This window comes from Natator depressus, chromosome 4 (genome assembly GCF_965152275.1).
Source record: "Natator depressus isolate rNatDep1 chromosome 4, rNatDep2.hap1, whole genome shotgun sequence".
NCBI classification, from domain to species: Eukaryota; Metazoa; Chordata; order Testudines; family Cheloniidae; genus Natator; species Natator depressus.
The window spans coordinates 91,632,675-91,660,047 of NC_134237.1; the positions used below are offsets into that span (position 1 = coordinate 91,632,675).

The window sequence follows — 27,373 nt, forward strand, 5'->3', positions numbered from 1 at the left end:
GGTACTTTTGTAGCCAGCATTGCAAAGTGTTTACATGCCAGTTATGTTAAACATTCGTATGCCCCTTCATGCTTTCGCCACCATTTTAGAGGATATGCTTCTGTGCTGATGATGCTCATTTAAAAAAATGCATTAATTAAATTTGTGACTGAACTCCTGGGAGGAGAATTGTATGTCTCCTACTCTGTTTTACTTGCATTCTGCCACTATTTCATGTTATAGCAGTCTCAGATGATGACCCAGCACATGTTGTTCGTTTTAAGAACACTTTCACTGCAGATTTGACAAAACACAAAGAAGGTACCACTGTGAGATGTCTAAAGATAGCTACAGCACTCTAAAACTCCAGGTTTTAGAATCTGAAGTGCCTTCCAAAATCTGAGAGGGACAAGGTGTAGAGCATGCTTTCAGAAGTCATAAAAGAGTAACACTTTGGTGTAGAAACTACAGAACTCGAACCACCAGAAAAGAAAATCAACCTTTCTGCTGGTGACATCTGACTCAGATGATGAAAATGAAGATGCGTCAGTCTGCACTGCTTTGGATGGTTATCAAGCAGAACCTGTTATCGGCATGGACGCATGTCCTCTGGAACAGTGGTTGAAGTATGAAGGGACATATGAATCTCTAGTGCATCTGGCACATAAATATCTTGCAATGACAGCTACAACAGTGCCAAGTGAATGCCTGTTCTCACTTTCAGGTGATATTGTAAACAAGAAGCGGGCAGCATTATCTCCTGCAAATGTAAACAAACTTGTTTTAGTGATTTGGCTGAACAAGAGGTAGGACTGAATGGACTGGTAGGCTCTAAAGTTTTACATTTTTTTATTATAATGCAGGGTTTTTTGTACATAATTCTACACTTAAGTTCAGCTTTCACAATAAAGATATTGCACTACAGTACTTGTATGAGATGAATTGAAAAATACTATTTCTTTTGTTTGCCATTTTTACTGTACAAATATTTGTAATCAAAAATATTTTTTTAAAATTGCTTGACAGCCCTAATTTATATATAAATTTTCCTCCATTCTTTCTGTTTCAATTCCAGGCATGACAGGAAAAAATTTTGCTACTATGGAATGTATTTTTTTAAACAGCAATACTAAGAAGCAATAAAACCTGAACACACAGCTAGCAAACTTACTTATGTTTCAACTGTGCTGTTTATCCACTGGTTCCTGTGTTCTGGAGACGAAAGATTGAAGAGCAAAAATGCTAAGCACAGTAGAAATGAAGACAGAGTATAACAGAGCAGTAGCACTGGCAGTATGCTGGCTAGCAGCAGAACAGACTGCACAATTTAAACATTTGGGATCCAATATTGCATTCACTTTTTATAAGGTTCAATTTACTTTGTAGCAAACTTGATGTAGCTATTGCATCAAGGTCACTGTGGCTAAGGAGCTCTAGCAAAAGGGAGAATTGGACTCAAGAAAAGTGAGGTAACAAAAAGTTTGAGGTAACATGACAATTGCAGTGAGTCATGCTCACTTTTAGTAAAACTGACTATTGTAAAAGCTACAGTATATCAAGAGACCATTACAAAAGTCTGCCCCCTTACCCTGTGGAAGTCATGTGGATATTAGGTTTGGGTGAGTTATCCCAGTTACTTAATCTGGCCCTGAACCTGCAATGATTTATACATCTGCTTAACTTTTTGCGTATAAATAGTCAATGGGACAACTCATGCCAAATAGGCAATTGGATTGGGACCCTTAGTCTCAATGTAATAGTTAAAATTGAGGTAATTGGATATGTTTATACAATTTTAAACTTTCCAAGGTTTGAAAATGCCTTTTATCTGAAAACACAACATTCCTTCTAATATTATATGAATGTAGAGCTTTCTCTTCAGTGTAACTGCTTTTGTAATCATAGGGGCAAATTCTCCACTAAAGTCAGTGGAGTTATATCAGTAAAGAATTTGGCCCTTCTTGTGCAATCAGTTGCTCATCTTGATGGTTTTAGTTCTATAACTTCAAAATAAGTCCTCCTAAAAGATATAATTAATAATCCACTTTGGAGTGAAAGAACAAAAATAAATTCACTTCCCCAAAACAGTAAAGAAAGCTGTTGTAGCTAAGTCAGAAAACATATCTCTCTAACTTTGAAACCAGAAACAAGCATTCTTGACAGTGTATTAACATGTACATCAAATTTTTTTAGGCCCTGATCCATCAGTAAGTTCTGCATAGGGAGACCTCCTCATTGCAAGAGCAGGATCAGAGTCCAGACACCCTCTTTAGACTCTTACCAAAAAACCCACCTAATGTGCTGCTCCTTCAGCAGCCCAGGGAGAATAGGTTATTTTAGTTACAGAATGGAATGTTTTAATCTGTGTTATATAATATCTTTAACTTTGGATCAGTTGTTCCTTGTGTTTATTAAGCCACACAGAAGCAGCTGTAACAATAATTTCAAACTTTTCTGTCTCTAAGAAAAAAAATCCAATGAATAAAAATCCAAAACTAAAAATCCAGAGTTACAGAAAGACATAATTAATGTTAACAAATTATTTTAGAACATATAGTATATGGGATTATCATGTAAAGGTGTATGTAAGTGTATTTGTGATTCTATGTGTACTGTACTTGTGACGGACTTTGGAACTATTTAAGAAGAAAGGTGCCATATAATAGTGATTTATTAACAGTGTTATATTTTTATATATTTTGGGCGAGAGCAACTGGTATAAGTTGTTGTAGCTCTGTTTACTTCAGTAGAACTATGCTAATTTATACCAATAGAAGATTGGGCCCTGTGTGTAATGTGACATTTATTATATGGACTAGGGCATACCTAAATGATCAATTAATGTGTGGCATGCTGGGGTGTAAATTTACAGTGCTCCAGTGTGCTGTACGCTAACTTTCTGGGTGGACCCTCCTGCTGTGCACTAAAAGTTCCTTAGTGCACACTGATACACTGCTGTTTCGAACTGCTTTCACTTCTTTATAGGGGTATTAATGTTTGTGATGTACTCAGTTGTTATAGCAATGAACACTGTGTAAGTACCAAGAGATTAGATGCATCATGGGCAGCATGGGAAAAGGTATTGAGATAAGAGAAGAACGAAATAATGAGTTAGATTCTGATTTACACCATCTGAATCAGGATTAGCTGAAGTCAGTAAAATCAGTATCAGTGAAATGAGAGAATCTGGCTCAGGTCAGACATATGCCATGTTAGGTCGAGTTAATAATGTATGTGTCTACACTACAGGGTCCCTTCCGCTGACCTAAAGGGCTTGTAAAGTTGACTTCTGTACTCCACCTCCACAAGAGGCACAGTGCTTCAGTCGCCATCCACGCGTCGACATGGGGACAATGTAGACACTGCACAGCAATTCGAATGAATTGGCCTCCAGGAGCTGTCCCACAGTGCTCCACTGTGACCACTCTGGAGATCACTTTCAACTCCACTGCACTTCAGCCAGGTACACAGGAAGCAGCTGCCCTCCTGTTAAAGCCCCAGGAACTTTTGAATTTTCAATTCCTGTTTGATTGGCCTGGAGAGTTCATCAACACAGCTGACGATGGATGCTCAAGGCCGCAAACGCACTCTGGCATGGAGCACACAGGAGGTAGTGGATCTTATTGCTGTGCTGGGGGAAAAGTCTGTGCAGGCAGAGCTCCGAACCAGCAGAAGAAACACTAACATTTATGCCAAAATCGCACAGGGCATGGGGGAGAAGAGCTACACCAGGACACACAGCAGTGCCGTGTGAAAATAAAGGAGCTCCGGCAAGCATATCAGAAGACAAGGGAGGTGAACAGTCACTCTGGTTCTGCCCCACAGACATGCCTCTTCTTTGAGGAGCTGCATGCGATTCTCGGCATCGACCCCACAACTACCCCAAAACACTCCGTGGATACCTCCCAGGAGCCCTGGGTGACCTTGGGCAACAACGAGGAGGACATTGTTGACAAGGAGGAGAATGCATGGCAGGCAAGTGGAGGATCCATTCTCCCCGACAGCCAAGAACTTTTTTTAACGCTGGAGGCCATCCCCTCACAGGACCAGTTGTCGACGGAGCGTGATGCCGGGGAAGATACATCTGGTGAATACACATTTTCAGTCAACCTGTAGGGGTTACATGCTACTATTTTTAATGTTGAATCCGAATTTAAAAATTGAGATAGAAGTTATTGGTGGCCACTCCAGCTACACAGAGAATGCTCTCTGAAAAAAACTGTTTATAAGCCTGGGGATGGCCCAGGAATCCTCCCTCGAGATCTCTAAGAAGCTTTTATGGAGATACTCTGCAATCCTTTGCAGAAGGTTCTGGGAAGGGCTGCCTTATTTCGTCCACCACGGTAGGACACTTTCTTGCGCCACTCCAATATTAACTCTTCTGGCATCATTGCAGCACACAGCATTGCAGCATAAGGACCAGGTCTGTACCCAGACTCTTGCAGCATCTGCTCCCTTTCTGCCCGTTACCCTCAGGAGAGTGATATTGCATATGGTCACCTAGGGAAAACGGGGGAAGTTTTATATGCTAGCCCTTAAACTGCAAGCAATTCGATAAGTAATCTGTCCCTGTCTGGTGAATTCTGGGTCACACAGCCGCACTTTCCTGAGCGTGCCATGGTTGTGGTTAGAAGGAATCACTGTGTATTGCAGCCAACATTTAAAAAAAAAAGTGGGGGGGGACAATTCCTATTCGTCTCCCTTCCACCTCAACCCGGTGCCGCTTTTGTAACAATCAAACTATTTGTGGGGCTTTACGCTACTGCCTGTCTCAAGTACCATCCAGGTTGCTATGGGAAAGGGGGTTGTGCTGAGGTTGCAACCATTGATTCCAAGGATGTCTTAACAAAAGCTGCAGCATAAGGCCTCGTGGCCTGACTCACCATGGTTGGAGCAGCAAACTGACTCCTGCAGTAGCCTGCAGTCTGCTTACATTGTGGCTTGCAGGGAAGTGCATTGAGGGTTGTTTCTTTTATAAAAAGATTTAATCTTGCACCAGAAACAATGTATGCACTGTCAATGCTACCCTTGTATTTTGTATTCTTTGCAGCTGAAACCTTGTACATAGGCGCACCCTCCACAATGGGACAGAGACTTTCCCAGATTAGAAGGTGGAAAAAGAAGACTTGGGAGGACATGTTCAATGAGTTAATGCGTGCCTCCATGAGTGACAAGACAGAGCTCAGTGCATGGAGGATTGCATTGTCTGAGAACCTGCACAATGACCACGAGGACAGAAGAGCATGTAGGGAACACAAGTGTGATGTGCAGGATGAGATGGTATGGATTATGAGGGAGCAAACAGACATGTTAAGGCATCTGGCTGAAGTTCAAGAAAGGCAGCTGGACGCTGGTGTCCTTCGGCAGCCTATGCTGAACCTGCTGCCATCGTTGCCAAGTTCCACATCCTCTTCTCCCAGACATCCTAGGATGCACTGGTGGAGGGGAAGGGGGCAGGGAAGGGGGAGGAAGTCCAGTATCCCTTGCACTCAACTTCAGGGGAGGGTACAAGGACCAGAAGACACCCATTCCCACACCTTTGATTGTTATTGCAGTGCAACTGTAAGCAAACTGTCCTTGTTTCTCCCCCACACACAAGTGTTATCAGCCCTTTTGCTCAGGTTATCTTTCTTTTCTGTCTCTCAGTGTTTGTGAGCATAATTAAAATTAATGGATTGAAGAGAAAAGGCTCTTTATTCATTCACCACACAATGGTTAGCAGGGGTATAGTTTACAAGGGGATACATGCAATGAAGGGGACAGGTAGGTAAGGAACAACACACATAAGTGTCACATTACTGTGGGTCATTGATGAAACTAGTTTTCAAAGCCTCACAAAGATGCAGCACGCTCGGTGTGCTCTTCTTTTTGCCGTGGTGTCTGGCTGCTCCAAATTGGCTGCCAGGAGATCTGCCTCCACCTCCACCCTACCAGAAACTTTTCTTTCTTTGTTTCACAGATATTATGGAGCATACATCAAGCAGCAACAACAATGGAGATATTGCTTTCACTGAGGTCTAACCTAGTAAGCAAACTATGCCAGCGGGCTTTTTAACTCCAAAGGCACATTCCACCACCATTCTGAACTTGCTCCGCCTATGGCTGAACCGCTTCTTACTGGCGTCCAGGCTTCCTGTGCATAGCTTCATGAGCCATGGGAGCAAGGGGTAGGCTGGGTCTCCCAGGACCACGACTGGCATTTCAATATTGCCAACAGTTATTTTGCAGTCGGAAAAGAAAGTTCCTGCTTGCAGCTTTCTGAACAGACCGGAGTTCCTAAAGATGCGCATGTCATGCACCTTTCCCAACCATTCCCAAGTTACTGTTGGTGAAATGGCCCCTGTGATCTACCAGCACATGCAACACAATTGAGAAGTACCCCTTTTGATTTATGTACTCTTTGGCAAGGTGGTCTGGTGCCAAGATAGAGATATGGGTTCTGTCTATCGTCCCACTGCAGTTAGGGAACCCCACCATGGCAAAACCATCCACTATGTCCTGCACATTTCCCAGAGTCACTATTCTTCTTAACAGAAGTCTATTGATTGCCCTGGCAACGTGGATCACAGCAGATCCTATGGTAGATTTACCCACTCCAAATTGATTTCCCACTGACCAGTAGCAGTCTGGCATTGCAAGCTTCCATAGAGCTATCGCCACTCACTTCCCAGCTGTCAGAACAGCTCTCATTTCAGTATCGCTGTGCTTCAGGGCTAGGGAAAGCTCTTCACACAGTTCCATGAAAGTGCCTTGTGCACTGCTTGTCATCCCATAGCTGAATAACTACGTGGTCCCACCAATCAGTGCTTGTTTCCTGGGCCCAGAAGTGCTGCTCCATCATGTCAAGGTGATGCGCAACTGTCGCCAGCATCTGCAAGTTGCTCTGCGCCATGGCTTCCAGCAGGGCTGCTCGCATGGCATCACACTGTTTTGTGCGGTGGCTCCTGCTTCAGCTGAGCAAATACTGCAGGATAAAGAGTGAGATGTTTGTAAAATTCACAACAACAGTATATAGCTGAGCGGGGTTCATGCTTGCTGTGCTATGGCATCTGCAGGGGTAACCCAGGCTGAGGAAAAAAGGCACAAAAAAGGCTTGGTTTGTTTGCCGTTGATTTCAGGGAACGAGGGAGGGAGGTAAGTGCATCATGGGAGGCTAATGCCATGTTCCCATAGCCACCTGTGCAAATGTTTTGGTCCCATGAGGCATTGCAAGCCCAACCCAACATTCCACTCGACTGCAGGCACTGTGGGCTAGCTACCCACAGTGCAGCGCTCCATGAGTTGATGCAAGCCCTGCTAGTGAGGATGTGCGCTGTCAACACAATGTGCATAGTGGGGACATGCAGAATTGACTTGCTTAAATCAGAGGCTCGATGTCAACTTAAATAAAATCGACCTTATTTTGTAGTGTAGAGATACCCTCAGTGTCTTCATTTGTATTACTTTTATTTCACTAACTGTTGTGTATCTAAAAATCATCTGTCTTTCTTTTGAAATCTGATGATTTCCTTTGCACAATGGCTTTTGTTGCCTTTTAAATCTTAACTTTTCCTTTTATTTATAAATATATCACCACAAACCTAATGTATTTTTGTACACTAAAAACAGCTTGCCATTGAACAAAATCTGGGTTTTGGTTTCAGTCAGTTGTGAACACTTTAACGAAACAAGCCTTCCAGGACTTCTTTGCTTCATCATATAAAAGGCAATTAACATTTTTATTCCATTAACTGAGAATTTCTCTCTCTCCCTCTCATACATAGAACGTCTTTTGGGTATATATTATTATGCAGTCTTTCAGATTATCACACACTATTTCTCAAATAATGCAAAATAATATCATACAATTTTTCTACAATCTTCTACTACTATTTTAACACAGAGAATTAAGGATGGATTCCTGGCAAGTCAAAGACAGATTCCCAAGACTGTTTTAGCTAGAGTATATATTCCTTTGCATGTTGTCACTGATATCAACATCATATATGGTGATTATCTTTCAAATAAAGATGATTAATCTTACTGGAATCTATCCCGATTGTCTAAAGCAGGGGTGGCCAACCTGAGCCTGAGAAGGAGCCAGAATTTACCAATGTACATTGCCAAAGAGCCACAGTAATACGTCAGCAGCCCTCATCAGCTCCCTCCTTCCCCGCTCCCAGCGCCTCCCACCCACCGTCAGACCCGCCGATCAGCACCTCCCTCCCAACGCCTCCTGATCAGCTGTTTTGTGGCATGCAGGAGGCTTTGTGGGGTAGGGGGAGGAGCGAGGGCAAAGCAGGCTCCGGGAAGGGGGCAGAAAGGGGTGGAGTGGGGGCAGGGCCTATGGCAGAGCCAGGGGTTGAGCAGTGAGCACCCCCCCGGCACATTGGAAAGTTGGCACTTGTAGCTCCAGCCCTTGAGTTGGTGCCTGTACAAAGAGCTGCGTATTAACTTCTGAAGAGCCGCATGTGGCTCCAGAGCCACAGGTTGGCCACCCCTGGTCTAAAGGCTTTGGCATGATTATTCGATGCAATCAACCTAGAAAGTTAAGTAAAGTAGTAAATGAGATTAAGTTCCATGATCCTTTATTAAATTAAAGCTTCTTTAAGGTAAAGTCATATAAATTAAAAATATTCTGAAATATTTTTGTCAGATGTTACTGTAGACCCAAGTTTTAATTACAGTAACATTGTTGAAAGACAGAAATTTAGAATTATGGTACTGTTGCCCCTTTTGACCTAAGTGGCTACTCAAAGTTCAGGACCCTGAGGATATTCCACTTGGAAGTAGAAATTGATAGAGTCTGGTATTTTCTTTGATGCAGTTTTGTTTATTTACAAAGAATATTCAGAGTCCTGTGTCTCTGAAAACAGAAGGAATCAAATAGCAGGAAACAATTTTTTGTGCGCACAAGACTGCTTTTCGCTATGTCTTTCACAGCTATGTCTACACTTAAAACACTGCTGTGGCACAGTTGCAGCTGCATCACTATAGTGCTTCACTGTAGACAGTGCAGTGATAGGAGGGGTTCTCCCATCACTGTATTTAATCCAGCTCTTCAAGGGTTGGTAGCTAGGTTGGCAGAAGAATTCTTCCGTTGATCTATACTGGGGGTTAGGTCGGCTTAATTATGTTGCTCAGGGATGTGAATTTTTCACATCACAGAGCAATATAGCTGAGTCAACCTAACTTATCAGTGTAGACCACCCCTCACTCTTTCTTGTCTGTTCTCAGTTTCTTTATGTTCTGCCATCACCCGCCCCACATCTACCCAAAACAAATGTTCTAAGTTGCAGGAAATAAGGGGGAGGTCAGACAATTATTTAATGACAGGAGACACTAAGATTCAAAATGTTAAAGCTTCATAAACCATTAATAGAAATTATCAACATCACATGTCAAAATATACAAGGTAAATATCCTTAAATCATACCTGTTTTCACCATTCATTTGTCCATTTGTAACAAGCCTTATTCAAAAGTCTAAATCACTGGATTTGTACTCTAATAGGTAAAATAAGAAAAATGCTGCTTGAAAACCTATCTGTAGATTTAGAAGATTATCAATGGAAATATTTTTTGTCTGTGTGTATACAGTGAAATCAAGGTTTACAGACACTGATAAAAATTTAATCCTTCCAAGCCTATTTATCATTGTGTCTGAAGGAATTAATCTTCTTAAAACCACCATCTTTTGTATGTATTGTCTGTTCATTGTTATATGAATAAACTAATAAACAAATATGCTTAATAGGTAGAGTAATTTTAAAAGAAAAAACACTGTTTCAGTAACATTTATGGACTAACATAACCCAGCAATTTCCAGGAAATTCAAAGCTGAAGTTACAGTTAAAAACAGGGATGTTTACATGTACAAAATTTCAGATATTTATGTGTATTTTGGAAATCTTTTGTGTTCAGTTCCTCTTGTGAGATTTCCAGAACTTCATAATTTCCGGAGATTGGAATTATGAGAACAGCCTCTCATTACATTTTATTCAATCTATTTCCTGCAAACATTACAAAATAGAAGAAATTTTTGAGACTCAAGCCTGTCTACACTAGGAAATTAGATTGGTATAACTATGTCACTCAGGAGTATAATAAATCCACATCCTTGAATGATGCAGTTAAACCAAACTAACCCTGGTGTAGACAGCACTAAGTTGATGGGAGAATTTTCCTGTTAACCTTGCTACCACCTCTCAGGAAGGGGGAGTACCTACACTGATGATAGAAACTCTCCTGTTGGCTTAGATAGCCTCTTCACTGAAACACAACAGCGGTACCCCTGCATTGCTGCAGTGTTTTAAGTGTAGACAAGCCCTTAGTCTCCCCACCAAATCCTATGTGTAGCCTCAGAATAGTGAGTAGGTGACAAGGGGTTTTGTGAATGATGAACAGTAAGCCCTGGAGACTGCTGTGGACTAAAAATAGCATGAAAGATGCTGGTTCTTGTTGAAATCAAGTCGCCTGCATGAAAACTGAAGTTGATGGATTGTTACGTGATCCTGATAAAATACTGAAGCAGTTTTATCACAATCTGTGTAGAAGGAGACAACCACCTTGACAAGGTCGAACACCACTGATGAAAACCTTGTCAAAATGCCAGATGTTCATCTAGAAAAAGTCAGTGCTGTGCTCAACTCCATAAAAAAAGGGCAAATCCCCATGGCCACTTTGAGTCATGGTTGAAACACTGACTGCTGGAAGATGTTACTAGAACTGGTCCAATTGTTCATTAAATGTCAAAAGAGCAATGATGTCCTTGCAGTGTGGAGAGTGGCAACCAGTGCATTGCTTTATCATGTCATGTGCATATAAAATGTCAAGAAGGTCATCACTGACTGACAGATTGCACAGCTGGGTGCAAACCAGTCAAGAGAACGAGGTGAGCTATTCTGTCAGAGAACATGTGCTCATAGTGGGTGGAGTGACACAGAAGAATTGAAAATACAATCACCCCTCTTATACCTCACCTTCATGGACTACAAGAAAGCTTTCAACAGTGCTCCAAGCATGGCAGAGACAAGGTGTGCCTACCACTTATATCAAGTTGCTTAACAACATTTATATTGATTTGTTAGTCCAGCTCAAAGTCATTCCAGATTGGAAGAAGAGAACAGAAGTGTCACATTATATTGGTTTATGGCCGTATTAGAAGTCTTCAAAGAGTTTGTCTGGTAGGACAAGAGTCTAAACATTAACAGGAAATGATTGAACAATCTACAATTTGCAGATAATATTGTTCTATTAGCAAAGACTGCAATTGGCTTCGAGATATACTCCCTGAGCTCAATGAGACAAGCAGGAAGATAGATCTGCACATGAATCACAAGAGGACAAAGACCCATATCAAATATACCTGGTGCACAGATACTTAACATCTAAATATAAGGCTGTCATAAAAATAAAGGGAAGGGTAACCACCTTTCTGTATACAGTGCTATAAAATCCCTCCTGGCCAGAGGCAGAACCCTTTCACCTGTAAAGGGTTAAGAAGCAAAGATAACCTCACTGGCACCTGACCAAAATGACCAATGAGGAGACAAGATACTTTCAAAGCTGGAGTGGGGCAGGGAACAAAGGGTCTGTCTGTCTGTGTGATGCTTTTGCCGGGAACAGATCAGGAATGCAGTCTCAGAACTTCTGCTAGTTAGTAAGTAATCTAGCTAGAATTGCGTTAGATTTCCTTTTGTTTAATGGCTGGTAAAATATGCTGTGCTGAATGGAATGTATATTCCTGTTTTTGTGTCTTTTTGTAACTTAAGGTTTTGCCTACATGGATTATCTGTGTTTTGAATCTGATTACCCTGTAAGGTATTTACCATCCTGATTTTACAGAGGTGATTCTTTTATCTTTTCTTTAATTAAAATTCTTCTTTTAAGAACCTGATTGCTTTTTCATTGTTCTTAAGATCCAAGGGTTTGAGTCTGTATTCACCTGTACAAATTGGTGAGGATTTTTATGAAGCTTTCCCCAGGAAAGGGGGTGTAGGGCTTGGGGGGATATTTTGGGGGAAGACGTCTCCAAGTGGTCTCTTCCCCTGTTCTTTGTGTAACACGCTTGGTGGTGGCAGCATAGGGTTCAAGGACAAGGCAAAGTTTGTACCTTGGGGAAGTTTTTAACCTAAGCTGGTAAGAATAAGCTTAGGGGGTCTTTCATGCAGGTCCCCACATCTGTACCCTAGAGTTCAGAGTGGGGAAGGAACCTTGACAAAGGCCAATGCAACAGAAGATATGGAAGAGTATGTCTACCTGGGAGAGATGGTTTGCAGAGATAGTGACCAAGAAGGAGAAGTAGTAAGAGGAATGAACACAGGCTACAGGGCATTCAGCAGATTAAAATAGTTTCTTAAGGATGCCACTTAGCTTGAAGCAGAAATTATAAAACATCTGCATTTGTCTGTTGTCACCTATGGTGCAGAAACTCGTATGGAGACTACGAAAATGGAAAATCTCTTAGAGATGAGCCAAAGAAGAATGGAGCAAGTGCTGCTGGATATCATGTTGAAGGTCAGGAGAATCAGCATGTGGATTTGGCAACAGACAAAGATTGTCATCAGTGTGAAGAAAAGGAAATGGTAGTTTGCTGGCCATCTTGGGCATGCAAAAGATGGTCCAAGAAACTTTTAAGAATGGATTAGCTGAGGGGCTGGAGTAGAATATATTTTATGACCATTAATTACAGTGCAGTTCAGATAAAATGAGAATCATCCTGAAGCCTTTTTAAAGTGAACATTTTATCTTGTTTACTGTCAGGGTCCCAGCAAGGGCACTCAGGATGAAGGGTCAGAGCAGGGGCAAACCTGAGACTGGGAGTACTGGAAGCATTCTTAGTCTGGTTCCAGGCTGGAGTCAATACCAAGGCTCAGAGTCCGACTCATGAGGTGTAGTCCAAATCAATCCAAGGAAATAGCAGCTACAGGAAATCCATCTTTTACCTGGACGCTTCCTGGAACACTCATGTTTATCTATGGCGGGGAACCAATCAAGAGCCATGAGGCTGGTCTGTTCTAGACTCATGAGGCCTTAAATTTAACTACATACTAGTTCCAATCCTGCTCTCATTTAGTCAAAGACAAAAATGCCAATAAACTCAATGGAACCCTTTATTGTATGTGTGCTGAAAGTGTTTTTATGTGAATTACAAATACACTTTAGTTGTCTTAAAATGGACTTAACCCTGCAGACGTTATTCAGTCAAAATTGCCATTTGACTTCAAATGGAAATTTTTCCTGACTAAGGAATGAAGGAGTTGGCTAGTATTATTGAGTTCTGTTCTGTTCTACATCTCATGTACAAACGCAATGCTACAAAATACAAAATCATCTTTACTAACCCTTTATTTTCAGTAAAAGACAGTTTGTTCATGGCACAGGTTCAAGTTTTCTGTGGTCATTCATTCACTTCCCTGAATAAATAGATGAAAACTCCTTTAAGATGTGACTATCAGAGCTGAAAAATATGACTGCCTGTAGTATATTAATATTCCTGTTCTTGATACAGATATTACCCTGGCCACCTTAACATATTAATTGTGATTCTATAAACAGTGCTTCTGACGCTGCCTGTGTTTTAAGTTTATGTTTCTAATCTTGCTCAGAGAAGGCCTAAATGATATAAGATTAAAAATGTTAGGCGCTGCGGGAGGCTTTTCTATACTGGTACTCCTACCATTGTTGGAACAGCACCAGCGCCAGGAAAAGGCGGGAATATTTGCAAAAAACAAACAAACATACCTACAGTGTAGACAAGACCTAAGCATTTATCCACCTAGATAACTACAACAAAATAGTACATTTCTGATTTCCTTTGTGACTACAAAGCAGAGCCCTTCCTTTCAGAAACTAATTATTTATAAATAAATATGTATACGTGTCATGTAAATGAGAGCTTGCAAATAGAGACAGCCTTAATAGGATTGAGAAGAATTATAAAGGAGCTGACAAAGCCACAGATGGAAATAGATTAAAGCAAGCCTAATAAAACCATAATCCAGGGCTTCTATCTTCCTCCCATCAGTCAAGGTTACTTGATTCAAATACAAAACAATGTAAGAAATCCCTATGGGAAAATACTGACTCTTGTATAAACACTGGAACTAATTGAGCTCTCCCTGACATTAATGGGATTTCTGATTTTGACTTAAAAGGGAGCAGAGTTGTGCCTATTTGTCAAGTCATTCAGCAAATATAGGGCTTGATCCTGCAAACCCCTACTCATAAGAGTTGGAATTATCCCATTGACTCCAATGGAAATACTCATGAATAAAAATTACTCACTGGAGTAAGGGTTTGCAAGAACAGAACCACATATTTAAAGCAAATCTGACCCTTCCCTATCTCAGTTAAGATATAACCCCATTGGATTTTAGATGGAATTCAAAATTCCTCTACATAAAACATAACCAAATTGTTGAGAAAGAAACAAATAGATTTTGTCCACAGTACTTGTGGACCAACATGAAAACAACATGAAATTTGATATTTTTAGTAATAAAAGACCACGTTCTATAATATAGGCACAGGAGCAGTTAAATAAAAGATTCAAGAAAAATCATTTAACTTGATAGAAGATTAATTTTCAGCCTTGCTGAAACAACAATAAATTATGTCCTGAAAATTTGCCTGAATTTGACATATGATTTGCATCTGATTTCATTTGATATTCTGGATGCCTTTTGCGTATCTGCATATTTGGGTATAACATTAACTATGAATTTACTGGGTTTCTAATATGTGGTGTTTTGTTTGTTTCTGATAGCTACAATGTTCTTGTAAATGCAGTATTGTTGTAGCCACGTCAGTCCCAGGATAGGATATTACAGAGACAAGGTGGGTGAGATAATATCTTTTATTGAACCAACTTCTGTCGGTGAGAGAGACAGGCTTTTGAACTACACAGAGCTCTTCCTCAGGTATGGGGAAATTATTCAAAGTATCACAGCTACGTACAAAATCAAACAGATAGTTTAGCATAATACTCCTGGGAACATTCTGCACCAAAAAATTAAAAATTCTGTGCCCAATATTTTAAAATTCTGCATATTTTATTTGTCAAAATAACACAATATAATCACGCCAGTTTGAATTATTTTGGTAATTTATTTCAAAATACCTTTCAACAGGTATGTCGGTAATAATACACACAACAAAATAGATTCCCCCAGAAGTAGAGAGTTAAAGAAATCCCTGTGACAACCCAGTTTCTGTTTCTCTGTTCTGTTTTTGTTGGGTGCCTCAGTCTGGGTGTGTCACACGTGCCAGCTGGGCACATCTTGGGGGAAACCTCTTCCTTCTGGTCTCAGATACCCCCCCAGAGCCCAGCTTTGGGGCACCCCCCACCACAGCCAGACACCTGCACCCCCATCCCTCACCCCCTGCACCCCCACCACAGCCAGACACCTGCACCCCCATCCCCTGGCCAAGACACCTGCATCCCCTCCCACCCAGAGCCCATCTGTGGGGCGCCCTCCAGCCCAGACACTCACACCCCCTTTCCCAGAGTCCAGCTGTGGGGTGCCCGCAAGCGCACACACCCACACTCCCTACCCCCAGAGCTCAGGGATCCAGAGAAAGAAACAGCTTGATGCTGGATCCGGGGCTTGTATGGAGTTTCCTGCACACTGCCTCTTTCCTTCAAGATGTGCTGAGAGCTGCAGCTTCCTGGAACCCTCCAGCTCTCCCTCCCCCTTCCACCAGCAGTGTCCTGTATTTGCGAGCTGGAGAGCCGGGCTCTGCTTGGTTCAGCAGCCCCAAGTGGTGGCCAGCAGTTCTGTTGCACCAATTCTGTGGGGAAAAAATGAAATTCTATGCAGAACATTAATTCTGTCCAAATTCTTCATTGCGTAGCGCACAGAATTCCCCCAGCAGTAGTATAAGTAGTTAGCATATATTATAAGGGACCATTGAAGGTGATGTGGCATGTTAACACCCTGATAGAACCTGCTTCAATACAGAAATAAAACCCCCTGTGACCACAGACCCCTAGTTGTCACCTACCACCCCACACTGGAACCCATACTGGGTATCATCAAACAACTACAACCCATACTCACTGGGGACCCCATCCTGAAAGAAATATTTCCTGAATCCCCTCATCTGGCCTTCAAACAACCCCTCCCCCCCCCAAGCTCATCATCAGAAGCAAGTTCCCCACAGACTAGGTTTATGTACTTGTGCTACTAAGAGAGCAAACTGTGGGCACATGAGTCCCATCAGTGGTGCTGGTGCAGTTTGGAAACCCCATTCTTTCAAAGCCAGCAGTTACGTCAGAAATATCTTTTATGCCCACCACTTTGAGGTAAACCTGATTGCCTCAGAAACCTCTGCCACCACTTTACCTACAGTCAACTTTCCAACACCAAACTGGTTGGCAATGATGTGTAGCAGTCTGGGATAGCCAGCTTTGAGAGGATTATAGTAACCCATTTCTGGATCAGGATGGTTGCCCTCCTGCATGTGTCTTTAACTGGAGGCTTGGGGCAAGCTGCTTACAAAGCTCCAGAAATGTAGCTTTCTCTATGCAAAAGTTCTGGAACCACTGTTGGTCATCCCCCACTGCAACTTGTGACCATTGCTTCTTGTTCTGTCATGTGCCACCACTGAGAACAGTCTAGCTCCTTCCTCTTTGGAACCCCCTTTCAGGTAGTTGAATGCTGCTATCAAATCCCCCCTCACTCTTCTCTTCTGTAGACTGGAATGGGTTACCTAGGGAGGTGATGGAATCTCTATCCTTAGAGGTTTTTAATGCCCGGCTTGACAAAGCCCTAGCTGGGATGATTTAGTGGGTGTTTGTCCTGCTTTGAGCAGGGGGTTGGACTAGATGACCTCCTGAGGTCTCTTCCAGTTCTATGATGCCAGAGCCCCAGGTTCAAGCCTGGATTAGAAAATTCTTAATGTAGGGTTAAAAATCAATGTAGATGCTCAAGACCTGGGTTCTTTAACCGAGGCCCAGATGACTCAAGTCCCACTTATACTGCAGTGTAGACTTACCCAAAGTGCCCTCAGGGAAATTGTGAATTGAACCCTAAGGGAAGGACAGAAGGGAAACCTGTGGCAAAGCTAGGATCTGAACCAAATCTCCGGGCATCTATCTCAGTGCCTTAACTACAAATCATACTTTCTTGTCAGCTTGTGATTAATTCTTTGCCGTTTTATGTTCTGATGCAGTTTTATGTTCTGACACATAAAACTTTTCTGACACAGTTTGTCCTTTTTCAAAACCTAAGATAGAGCAAGGAGATTACTACTAATAGTTTTTTCTCTCTCTGATAGCTAAAATAATACTTTTTCTTAGAATTGGCAAGAAAGATGTTATAAACAATAACATTTTGAAGTAAACATATATGAAACATTTTACAGGTATTTTAAGCATCACAATGGGAACATTATAGTCCCTTACAAAGCTGTATTAGTTTGGCTGAGAAGTTTCCAAATTGACTAAAACTGTAATTATTATTATTCTAGGCTGTATGATAAAATATGAAAGAACAAACAGTAATCCATACCTATTCCAGTGAAAAACTCTAGTACAATAATAAGGTATGAATCTGCAATAAAGTAATACAAAAATACCACCAATCAATATTGCTATGTAACACTTTTCCAATATCTTCCTTAGTTTCAGAACAGGAATTGTTCAATAGTCTTTGTCAAATCCCATGCATATTCATAAGCTTCTGCTCAGGTGAGGGATAAAGGTGACTGTCACTGTCACTTTCATCTGTCTCTAAATCTCAAAATCCAGCACTAGGTCAAGGAAATCCTTGTCTAATGACCACGCCCTGGTCTTGGAATAATACAGAGAAGTACCATTAGACTGCCCATTTAAGAAATTCAGTAATAAGGAAATTAATACCCTGACATGTTGATTATGTTTGGATTTTCATTGTGGCTGTTTACATTCAGCGTGGAAATGCTGACAACTTAAAGGACTGCAATCATTACTAGGAGTAGATTACATTACCAAGGTAAGCACCCACAATAGCAAAACACCCTTGTGACAACAATAATATCGGTGTCTTTTTTTTCCCCACTTAGGTATTTTTTTTTAATTTGCTTTATTCTAGATGTATCCTAGAGGGCAAAATCTAGAGATTTTGTAACAACAATCTAGAGATTTTGTAACATTTTTTTAATGTAATGTAACTGAATATTTTGTATGTTGTTCTTCAATAATTAAAAGTAAGCAAATAGACGTACTGGGCCAAATTAATCCCTGGTGTTTCTCTGTTGAAGTCATTACGTCCCTGAAGTCAGTGTAGATACAGCAGGGGTGAATTTGGACCATTGTGCCAATAGGAAAGTGAGAACTGGCTAATGTAAAAAAGCACAGCAGATGGATCTGCTAATCCTCCATTCATTACAATTCTGTACACGAATAATGCTCTCTTTTGTTTTCTTGCATCCTAAAGCTCTTGGCTTATCACTGGTAAAATAGTTTTTTTAAAAAAAAACAGTAAGAGTTTGAACATTTAGTCGTTCTTCATAGCTCTCTTATCTTTTTAAAAAGAGAATACATAGAGCCAGATTATTGGTGAAGTCCATGACCTGATAATAATTGTGTAATATTTCTAAAGCAAAAGTTCATTTGCATTACCTTGAAGTCTAACTTCCTAAATATTATAATCTGCTGTTGTGGAGTGGGCTAGAAGATAATAATCAGTATGATAGTTTGTGCTAATATGATATTTTAACAAAACTGGTGTAGCTAGAGAATAAGGAAAAGCTATATTAACATAATTAATATCGTCCAAAAATATTTTGCTTAACATAACTTCAGTGGGGCAGGGATTTTGACCCACAAGTGCTCAATAAAAATACCACGCTCACAGGTCAGGCACATATAGGCAGACAGTTGTGTTGTCATTTCTACAGGACAATTTTGGGCTTCTGAGTTTAAAAATGTGGCCCTTCACATCTGAAATTATCAAAAATATTCTTTAATGCTAATAGAATTTGAAGACAGGAAAAACAACCTGATCCTGTACTCTTTACTGAGATCCAAATTGTGACCCACTAATTTGGAACTATGGGGGGGGCAAGTCCTTTCCACATCTGTGCATAGGAGTTCCACACCAGTCTAATCAGAACTATCAGGCTGGGGAAGAAGAGGCCTCAGAGTGGTTGCTCCACAGTCTGAACCAGTGGAACTAGGGTTGCCAACTTTCTAATTACACAAAACTGAACACCCTTGCCCCAGCCCTGCCCCTTCTCTGAGGCCCCACCCCCTACTCACTCCAGTCCCCCTCCCTCTGTTGCTGGTTCTTCGCCACCCTCACTCACTTTCACTGGGCTGGGGCAGGGGGTTGGGGTGTGAAAGGAGGTGAGAGTTCCAGCTGGGGGTGCAGGCTGCAGGGTAGGGCCAATAATGAGTGTTTCAGGGTGCAGGAGGGGGCTCTGAGCTGGGGCAGGGGATTGGTGTGTGGGAGGGAGTGGTTGCTCCGGCTGGGGGTGTGGTCTTTGGGGTGGGGACAGGTGAGGGGTTTGGGGTGCAGGAGAGGGCTCCAGGCTGGGACGAGGAATTTGGAGTGTGGAAGGGGGCTCAGGCTGGGGCAAAGGGTTGGGTGTGAGGGGGTGTCAGGGCACAGGCTCTGGGAGAGAGTTTGGGTGTGGGAGGGAGCTCAGGGCTGGGGCAGAGGTGTGGGGTGTGGGCTCTGGGAGGGAGTGTGGGTGCAGGAGGGGGTTACGACTAGGGGTAGAGGGTTGGGGTGAAGGTGAGGGTGCAGGGTCTGGGAGGGTCTTAGAGTGCGGGATAGGGTTCTGACCTGGGGCAGGGGGTTCAGGGTGCAGGCCAGGCGGCGCTTACCTCAGGTGGGTCCAGGTCGGCGGTGCAGTGTGGCTAAGGTAGGCTCCCTGCCTGCTCTGGCTCCATGCTGCTCCTGGAAGTGGCTGGCATTCTGACCCCTAGGTGGAGGCGCAGCCAGGCAACTGCGTGGTTCCCGGCCAACGGGAGCTGCAGAGCCAGCTTTTGGGGTGGGGTCAGCATGTGAAGCTTCCCTGGCTACCCTTGTGCCTAGGGGCCCGCAGGGACATGCCGGCTGCTTCCGGGAGCTGCACGGAGCCACAGCAGGCAGGGAGCCTGCCTTAACCCTGCTGTGCTGCTGACTGGACTTTTGATGGCTCAGTCAGCAGTGCTGACCGGAGCTGCCAGGGTCCCTTTTCGACTGGCCATTCAGGTCAAAAACAGGGCACCTGGCAACCCTACTCACAGGGCCTCTATAGATTCTGGCCCATTTGTATCTTTTGTGGAGTGATGTGTGGGTATGAGACCAAGGATCTTAGGGGAACATGCGGCTCAGTCAAAGCCTCCAAATTCCAGTGCTTGAGGGTGAGGGAGGGTTTGAAGAGTCTCTACTGTCCCCTTTTCACTTCCAGTGTCTTGGGGGAAGGAATGCTTCAGTCCCATTTGTTCCCTGTCCCCAGCTGACAGCTCCTTTTAAAAGTTCTAGGCCAGGATTTATATTGCTATGATTGTCCCTTAGGCCGATTGGAAAAGCCTTATGGGGTAGTTCCATTTGAATGAGAAGTCAGTGACAAGAAGTTGGAGTAACGTTGGTGTAATCCATTTATTTACTGAAATATACACAAAGTCCTGTTTCTCTGAACAGCAGAGGAATATACAGCAGACCAGCTTTTGCAGAAATTCTAAGCTAGATATACCAGCCTGGTATCCAAGAAGCCTCTGTTTTCTTACGATGTCCCACACAACACTTTTAAGGCTCTTACAGAGACCACAAACTGTCTCCTGAAGCATAACACAAAGTCTCTCCAAATATTGTTTGCTAGATGCTTAACACTGTTTTGGATTCAGTGCCCTGCTCCATATGTGCAGCCTTACAACACAAAGGGGCTTCAGCTGAGTGCTTGACCCACACCAGCATCAGTGACCCTCTGGATGCAACAATTTTACAGCATCTCATCTTTCTGTGGACAGATTAGTCATATGTGATTATATCAACAACCTTTACTGGGCAGCCCTTAGCCCCTTTCATAGCTAGGCGGTTGCACACTATATAGCTTCTATAGGCTGAATGGATTGCACACACTGGTGTTCCTTACATTCCTCCAATCCTCCTCCCCACATCCACCAACTAACCTGAATTCCACTCTCCCATCCCCTGCTGCAACTCCCCTCTGACTCATGCCAAGGACTGTGTGTGGCCCATCTCCCACGCCCCCTATCATTGTTCCCCATTCTCTCCCCCCATGCTAGGGGCTCTGGATGCATCCCCAATCCTCCCCCCCCCCATTCCCTTTTTCTGCCCCCAGTCAATTTTGTTAGAAAAGAGATTTCCCCTGTGAAGGGTAAACAGTGTTTCTGCCTTTGTCCAGTATTGAGTTTTGACCAGGAAGATGCACAGCTTTAATTTACACTAATGTTCCAAATTGGATCTTTTTAAAAGCTTCTTCAGGGAGTGGTTGAATCAGGGTGGATCTGAGCTGCCTTTGGGTGCCAGCATTACCTACTTTTGATATTGCTCCCCATTCGTGTATAGAGATACAACTGCTTAATAAAAGCTGGTGTAGTTTCAATCCCTAAGGCCCTTGTTGAAGCAATCCAGTGAAAATCCTCCTTCCAGCACCTATGCCATGGTTGACTCATTGGTTAGGTCTTAGAAATATGTTTCTTATGTGCCTGCCTCCTTATAGCCAAGCCATACAATTAGCTATTTTAAAGGCAAGATATAATGGAATGATACTTGTTAGTATTCAGTCTTAATCTTTTTATTTTATGGACTGTGGTAGATGTCTGCATAGCCTGCATGCACTGCCTGTTTGCCTGTTGGAAACAGAGTTTCCTCTCCGCTCTCCCATATGAAATGAGTTAGGCAAGTGGGAATGGTGCCTTCAGTTTCACTGGATAACACAAAGACATAATCCACCAACAAATACATCATATTCCTGTTTAGTTTAGCAGACACATGCTGTAGCAGTATCACAATGCTTCTTCCATCATCTTCCCAGCCGCAGGCTGGATTGAACGGCAAAGGTATTTTCATCAAAAGTGATCCTGTCAGTGGCATTTTATGGCACTTCTCAGCAGCACAGCAAATCATGAATGGGCCTTTTTTGAAGTAATTCCTGTCAGTTACTGGCAACTTCAAAACTGTCATCTTCATGCATCTTCAAACTGACAGGCTGATTGAAATTGTGCATGTCGGCAAATTTGAAAATACTCAGGACAGGCAACCGAATAACATGCTGGGTATAGTGACTCACTTTTACCAGCATTTCTGAAAGGATTTTATAAAACACCTACCTTTATTTTGTAACTGAACACTGAGATTGCATATTAACCAGAATGCATTGTGCAAGGGCTAGTGTACCAAATTTAGTTCATGATTTGCTATGAAATTCTCTTTCCAACAGTAAAACTTCATGTCAGGCACAGGTCCCTTATTTATGTGACTGCATGGTACTGTATCTAAGGTACTTATATGGCCTCCATCAACATTATATCTGAGTGCTTCACAATCTTTAATAATTTTATCCTTACAACCCTGTGAGGTAGGGAAGTGCATTTAACAGATGGGGAACTGAGGCAGAGAGACTAAGGGTTGTGCCCAAGGTCGCACAGGAAGTCTGTGACAGAGCAATGAATTGAACCTGGGTCTCTCAAATACCAGGCTAGTACCCTAACTACCCTAAACCATCCTTCCTGTCTTACTTAGCTACATAATGGGCCATGTTTGAAAAACCTAAATGATTCCACATGGAGGGCCCCTACCATGGTCCCTGTCAAGGTTCCTTCCCCACTCTGAACTCTAGGGTACAGATGGGGGGACCTGCATGAAAACCTCCTAAGCTTACTTTTACCAGCTTAAGTTAAAACTTCCCCAAGGTACAAATTAATTTTACCCTTTGCCCTTGGATTTCCACTGCCACCACCAAACTTTATCTGGGTTTACTGGGAAACGTAGTTTGGACACGTCTTTCCCCCCAAAATCCTCCCAACCCTTGCACCCCACTTCCTGGAGAAGGTTTGGTAAAAATCCTCATCAATTTGCCTAGGTGACCACAGACCCAAGATCATTGGATCTTAGAACAATGAAAAAGCATTCAGTTTTCTTACAAGAAGACTTTTAATAGAAGTAAAGGAATCACCTCTGTAAAATCAGGATGGTAGATACCTTACAGGGTAATTAGATTAAAACATAGAGAATCCCTCTAGGCAAAACCTTAAGTTACAAAAAAGACACACAGACAGGAATAGTCATTCTATTCAGCACAGCTCTTTTCTCAGCCATTTAAAGAAATCATAATCTAACACATACCTAGCTAGATTACTTACTAAAAGTTCTAAGACTCCATTCCTGTTCTGTCCCTGGCAAAAGTAGCATACAGACAGACACAGACCCTTTGTTTTTCTCCCTCCTCACAGCTTTTGAAAGTATCTTGTCTCCTCATTGGTCATTTTGGTCAGGTGCCAGCGAGGTTACCTTTAGCTTCTTAACCCTTTACAGGTGAGAGGATTTTTCCTCTGGCCAGGAGGGATTTTAAAGGGGTTTACCCTTCCCTTTATATTTATGACAGTCCCATTATATTGGGAGTTTTGCTGTTGACTTCATGGGGACCACCAGAGGGCCCAATGGAGCAAACTCTCTCAGCTGCTACTGTCTTTGTGAATTCCTGGAAAAGCATTAAGAGTGAAATAAATCAATGGCAAAGCTTTCTTTGAAAGGACCAGGATTCCACCCTACATATTTAGTAGGCAAAGTTATTGGGCCTGATTCTCCTGCCACTGACACCAGTTTAAAACTAGTGTAATTCCACTGACTTCAGTAGAAGTATTCCTGACTGACACCAGGGTGAGAGGAGAATTAGCTCCATTACATTTATTCTAAAGTTATAGTACATAGGTGAGATGAACTGCATTCAGTTTTGCAATTTGCAGCTTGCACTCAGACCTAGAGTCTAATCTCATATCTCATATCTCCTTAATCTTAGTCATATTTTATAATTTTTATTACTTCTTAGTTGTATTGCAGCAGCAGCTAAAGGCACCAATCAGGAGCAGGGCCCATTTGTGCCAGGCACCGTACAAACACGTAGAAAGACACAGCCTTTGCCCTGACATGCTTGCAATCTAACCAAGGGCAAGATGCGACAAGTGGCTTTGAAAAATAACTGGAAGAAGAAGGGAGGAAGGATGAGGGCAGTACGCTTCAGCTAGAGTGCCTTTGCAATATGTTGTTGTAATAGGGGGAGTAGTTGACATATTTTATACTTAATAATACTTAATATTTTTTCTACTTTTATTGGGGTAAGTCACATATTAAGTCTGAAGCCAAATTACTGACATATACACAACTTCCACTGACTTCTGAGAGAGCTACACACGTGTAAAGAACTATAGAATCAGGTACATTAGATAGAGCTAGATTTTAATGCTGTAATACAAGTATTGTGAATAGAGACAATGTGTTCTATGTGTTTTTATTGAATTGTACATAATAAATTTAAATCACATCCATGTATCTAGAATTACATTGAAAAGCAGCCTTGCTTAACATTCTTAAAACACACAATTGTGTCTTATTACATTTATATTTTTGTTTGGTTGAATGGCCCCATTTTCTGTTATTGTGGAAGACATTCTGGGTTGTTGTTTTTTCCTGATTCTACCTCCTATTTTCCAGATGTGTAATGATTGAATCAGGAGCAAAGAGATCTATGTTTAAATTGCATCTCTCTAATTTCTATGATCAATTTTCTACTCTTTGCCCTAGAGCATGTAACATGCAGATGTTAGCCATTCCGGGGTTTCTTTTTGTATAGAACCATAAAAGTACTTTTTTTCATTTTGAAATGATTCCTCCCCTCTCAACCAAGGAGTACCAATCTGACCATGAAGGTTGGTGTGATTAACACCCATCGCTCCTATATAAATGTTCCCAGACTGGCAGTACAGAATGCTGATGCGGGCGTAGGAAGGATAGAGAATAGAAACAGGAGGTAAGTCAAGTATACTAAGTAGGTCAAATTCTGCTCTCGGGATTTTTTAATTTTTATTAGTTTGCATGAGAGTGACAGGAGACAGATGTCATGTCCCTGTCTTAGTGTCTTTTCTCTTCCATTCATAAGAAGTTTAGCTTTTAACCTACCTGTGATACATTGCCCATTGTAATTAATTAGGATAAGGTAAAATGTGACTATATTTGTTAGTCAAATTATTTGGCTTCCTTAAAAATGAGTTCAGCTAGTCAAAAAATAACCTGGTAATGACTATTTGAGTGTTTCACCATCCTGCAAAGTGGCTCATGCCTTGCATTGGGACAATACTGTAAAAAATATAATTGTGAGTAAATCCCACTTTGTTGGCATTCACAACCCTTTTTATTGGATTATTTGTAGACGTTCAACTGAGCCACTTTTTATTACCAAGAAAGTCCACTAAAAGCTAAGCAAGATGAATACTATTCTGAACAAATATTTGTGAGCATTAAACACTGGGAAAACCATTCTGAAAAACTTTTTTGCAGAAAACCACTACACAGTTACAAATGTTTGTAGATAAATTTTACACACAGAAAAGGGGATTCTTTCAAGTTTCTAAAGCTTAGTTCATCAAAGCAGGGAACTGAAATAATATCGTGTGACTCAGGTGATTGATCATATAGCAAAAAAAAGTGAATAACAAGTTCTGACTGCTCAGGGGCTAATACTTTCATATTTGTCTGTCCAAATTTAGACGTCTCAATCCATGTTTTGGTTTCTAAATAAAAAGTATTCTGATATTCCGAGGTGCTGAACACCCAGAGCTCCCACTGAAGTCAAATTGTAGCCTAATGGTTTGTTTACAGACTGGTCACTGTGGCCACATTTTTCAAACCTGGGTGCCTAAAGTCCAGGCATCTAAGTTTAGACAAATAAAAGTGGCCTGATGAGCACCTGCAGAAAGTCCTATTGATTTCAATGGGAGTTACAGGTGTTCAGCACAAAATTGTGCTTGCAAGTTTTGCTTGAGGAATATCTAACTAGACAATTTGCATGTACAATGCACGTCTGGTGTATCTGCAATTTTGGAGGCTGGTTTAAAAAATTGGCTCACAAAACAGGTGAATTTTAAAGTTAAATGAAAAGTGTGCTAAAGCCAGAAATGTGTGCTCAGAGCTGCCATTTACAGGCTGTAGCATTCAACAGACATTCAACAGGGCATTCAACAGACATGTTAACTTAATTTGGTAAAACTGCTATTCCCTCTGTTATGAAATCCACTTTCTAGTTCACTAAAGAATGCATCATGGATTGCATGGGAACATCCTATAACCAAGTAACGTACACTGATACAGGGGTACATTTTCCTTAATCCTTAACCCTGCAAAGATTTTGCGTGCGATTAACTTTACACATGTGGGTAGTCCCACTGACTTTCCAAGGTTGGGGCCTTAGGTTTGTACATTTCTGCAGGATCAGGGACTATGTGGGGACAGGTACGGAAAGTTCTTCTGTGTTTTGTAGAGTTCCCAGCACACTCTCAATGCTTAACAAATAACAAAAGTCCATACCAAAAAATAATGTTAATGCAACTTTAAGGTTTAGAGATAAAACACATACGTAAATCATGCCTGGGAACCACTATGTATGAATTGTTTCAGAGTAACAGCCGTGTTAGTCTGTATTCGCAAAAAGAAAAGGAGTACTTGTGGCACCTTAGAGACTAACCAATTTATTTGAGCAGCTGTAGCTCACGAAAGCTTATGCTCAAATAAATTGGTTAGTCTCTAAGGTGCCACAAGTACTCCTTTTCTATTTATGAATTGTTGCTGTAGTACAGTAGATAATTTCTTCATTGTACATACTGTTTAATTATAGGTCTCTGGCTGAAGTGTATGATAGTTCATCCATATTACAAACACAGGAGCATGGGGACAGCTGCCCCGGTTATTCTTCCACAAACAACTCACAGGCAGTGAAAGGAGTGCTACAGAGGTGAGGTACATCCCAGGAATCCATGTTTAGCACAGGGTACCTACATATTTATGTGTTTACCTCTCCATGGATCCATTTATTTACACAAGTTTAGTGGTGATATTTTGGTAATCTTTATCATGTTTAAAACATCGATTTTAAGGGGACATTCATGAGTTTACGATTAAAACTTGACATATATACATTATTTTTGGAAGGAAATGCCCTGAAATCAAAGCAACTGAGAAACTCTCAGCAATAATCACTAGTTATATGAAGTCTATGGCATGGTGCCAAATTTGTTTCTGATAATTAATTATACCAATAATTATTGTATTAGCACCTAGAAGCCCCAACCCAGGTCAGGGCCCCATCTCATTAGGCACCGTACATACACATCATTAGTAAGAAACAGTCCCTGCCCAAAGAGTCTCTTCACCTTTGTCTTTTCCCATCATTTGGGGTAGGCAGCTCTTGTTCTGTGTTTCCAAATA

The 27,373-nt window shown here is 41.8% G+C and overlaps 1 protein-coding gene across 2 annotated transcripts in view; it reads left to right on the forward strand.

Moving 5' to 3' along the window:
• The first annotated feature begins 17,773 nt into the window (after positions 1-17,773).
• The window catches only part of CNGA1 (cyclic nucleotide gated channel subunit alpha 1), a 28,234-nt gene continuing 18,634 nt past the window's right edge, over positions 17,774-27,373 (forward strand). Inside the window, exons 1-3 of one of the 2 annotated variants that reach the window (XM_074951443.1) lie at positions 17,774-17,935; positions 24,801-24,923; positions 26,784-26,900. In XM_074951443.1, coding sequence (XP_074807544.1) covers positions 24,817-24,923; positions 26,784-26,900 — 224 coding nt within the window. In that variant the 5' untranslated portion in view covers positions 17,774-17,935; positions 24,801-24,816. The remainder of the gene's footprint in view (positions 17,936-24,800; positions 24,924-26,783; positions 26,901-27,373) is intronic. The other variant, XM_074951444.1, reaches the window with a different exon arrangement.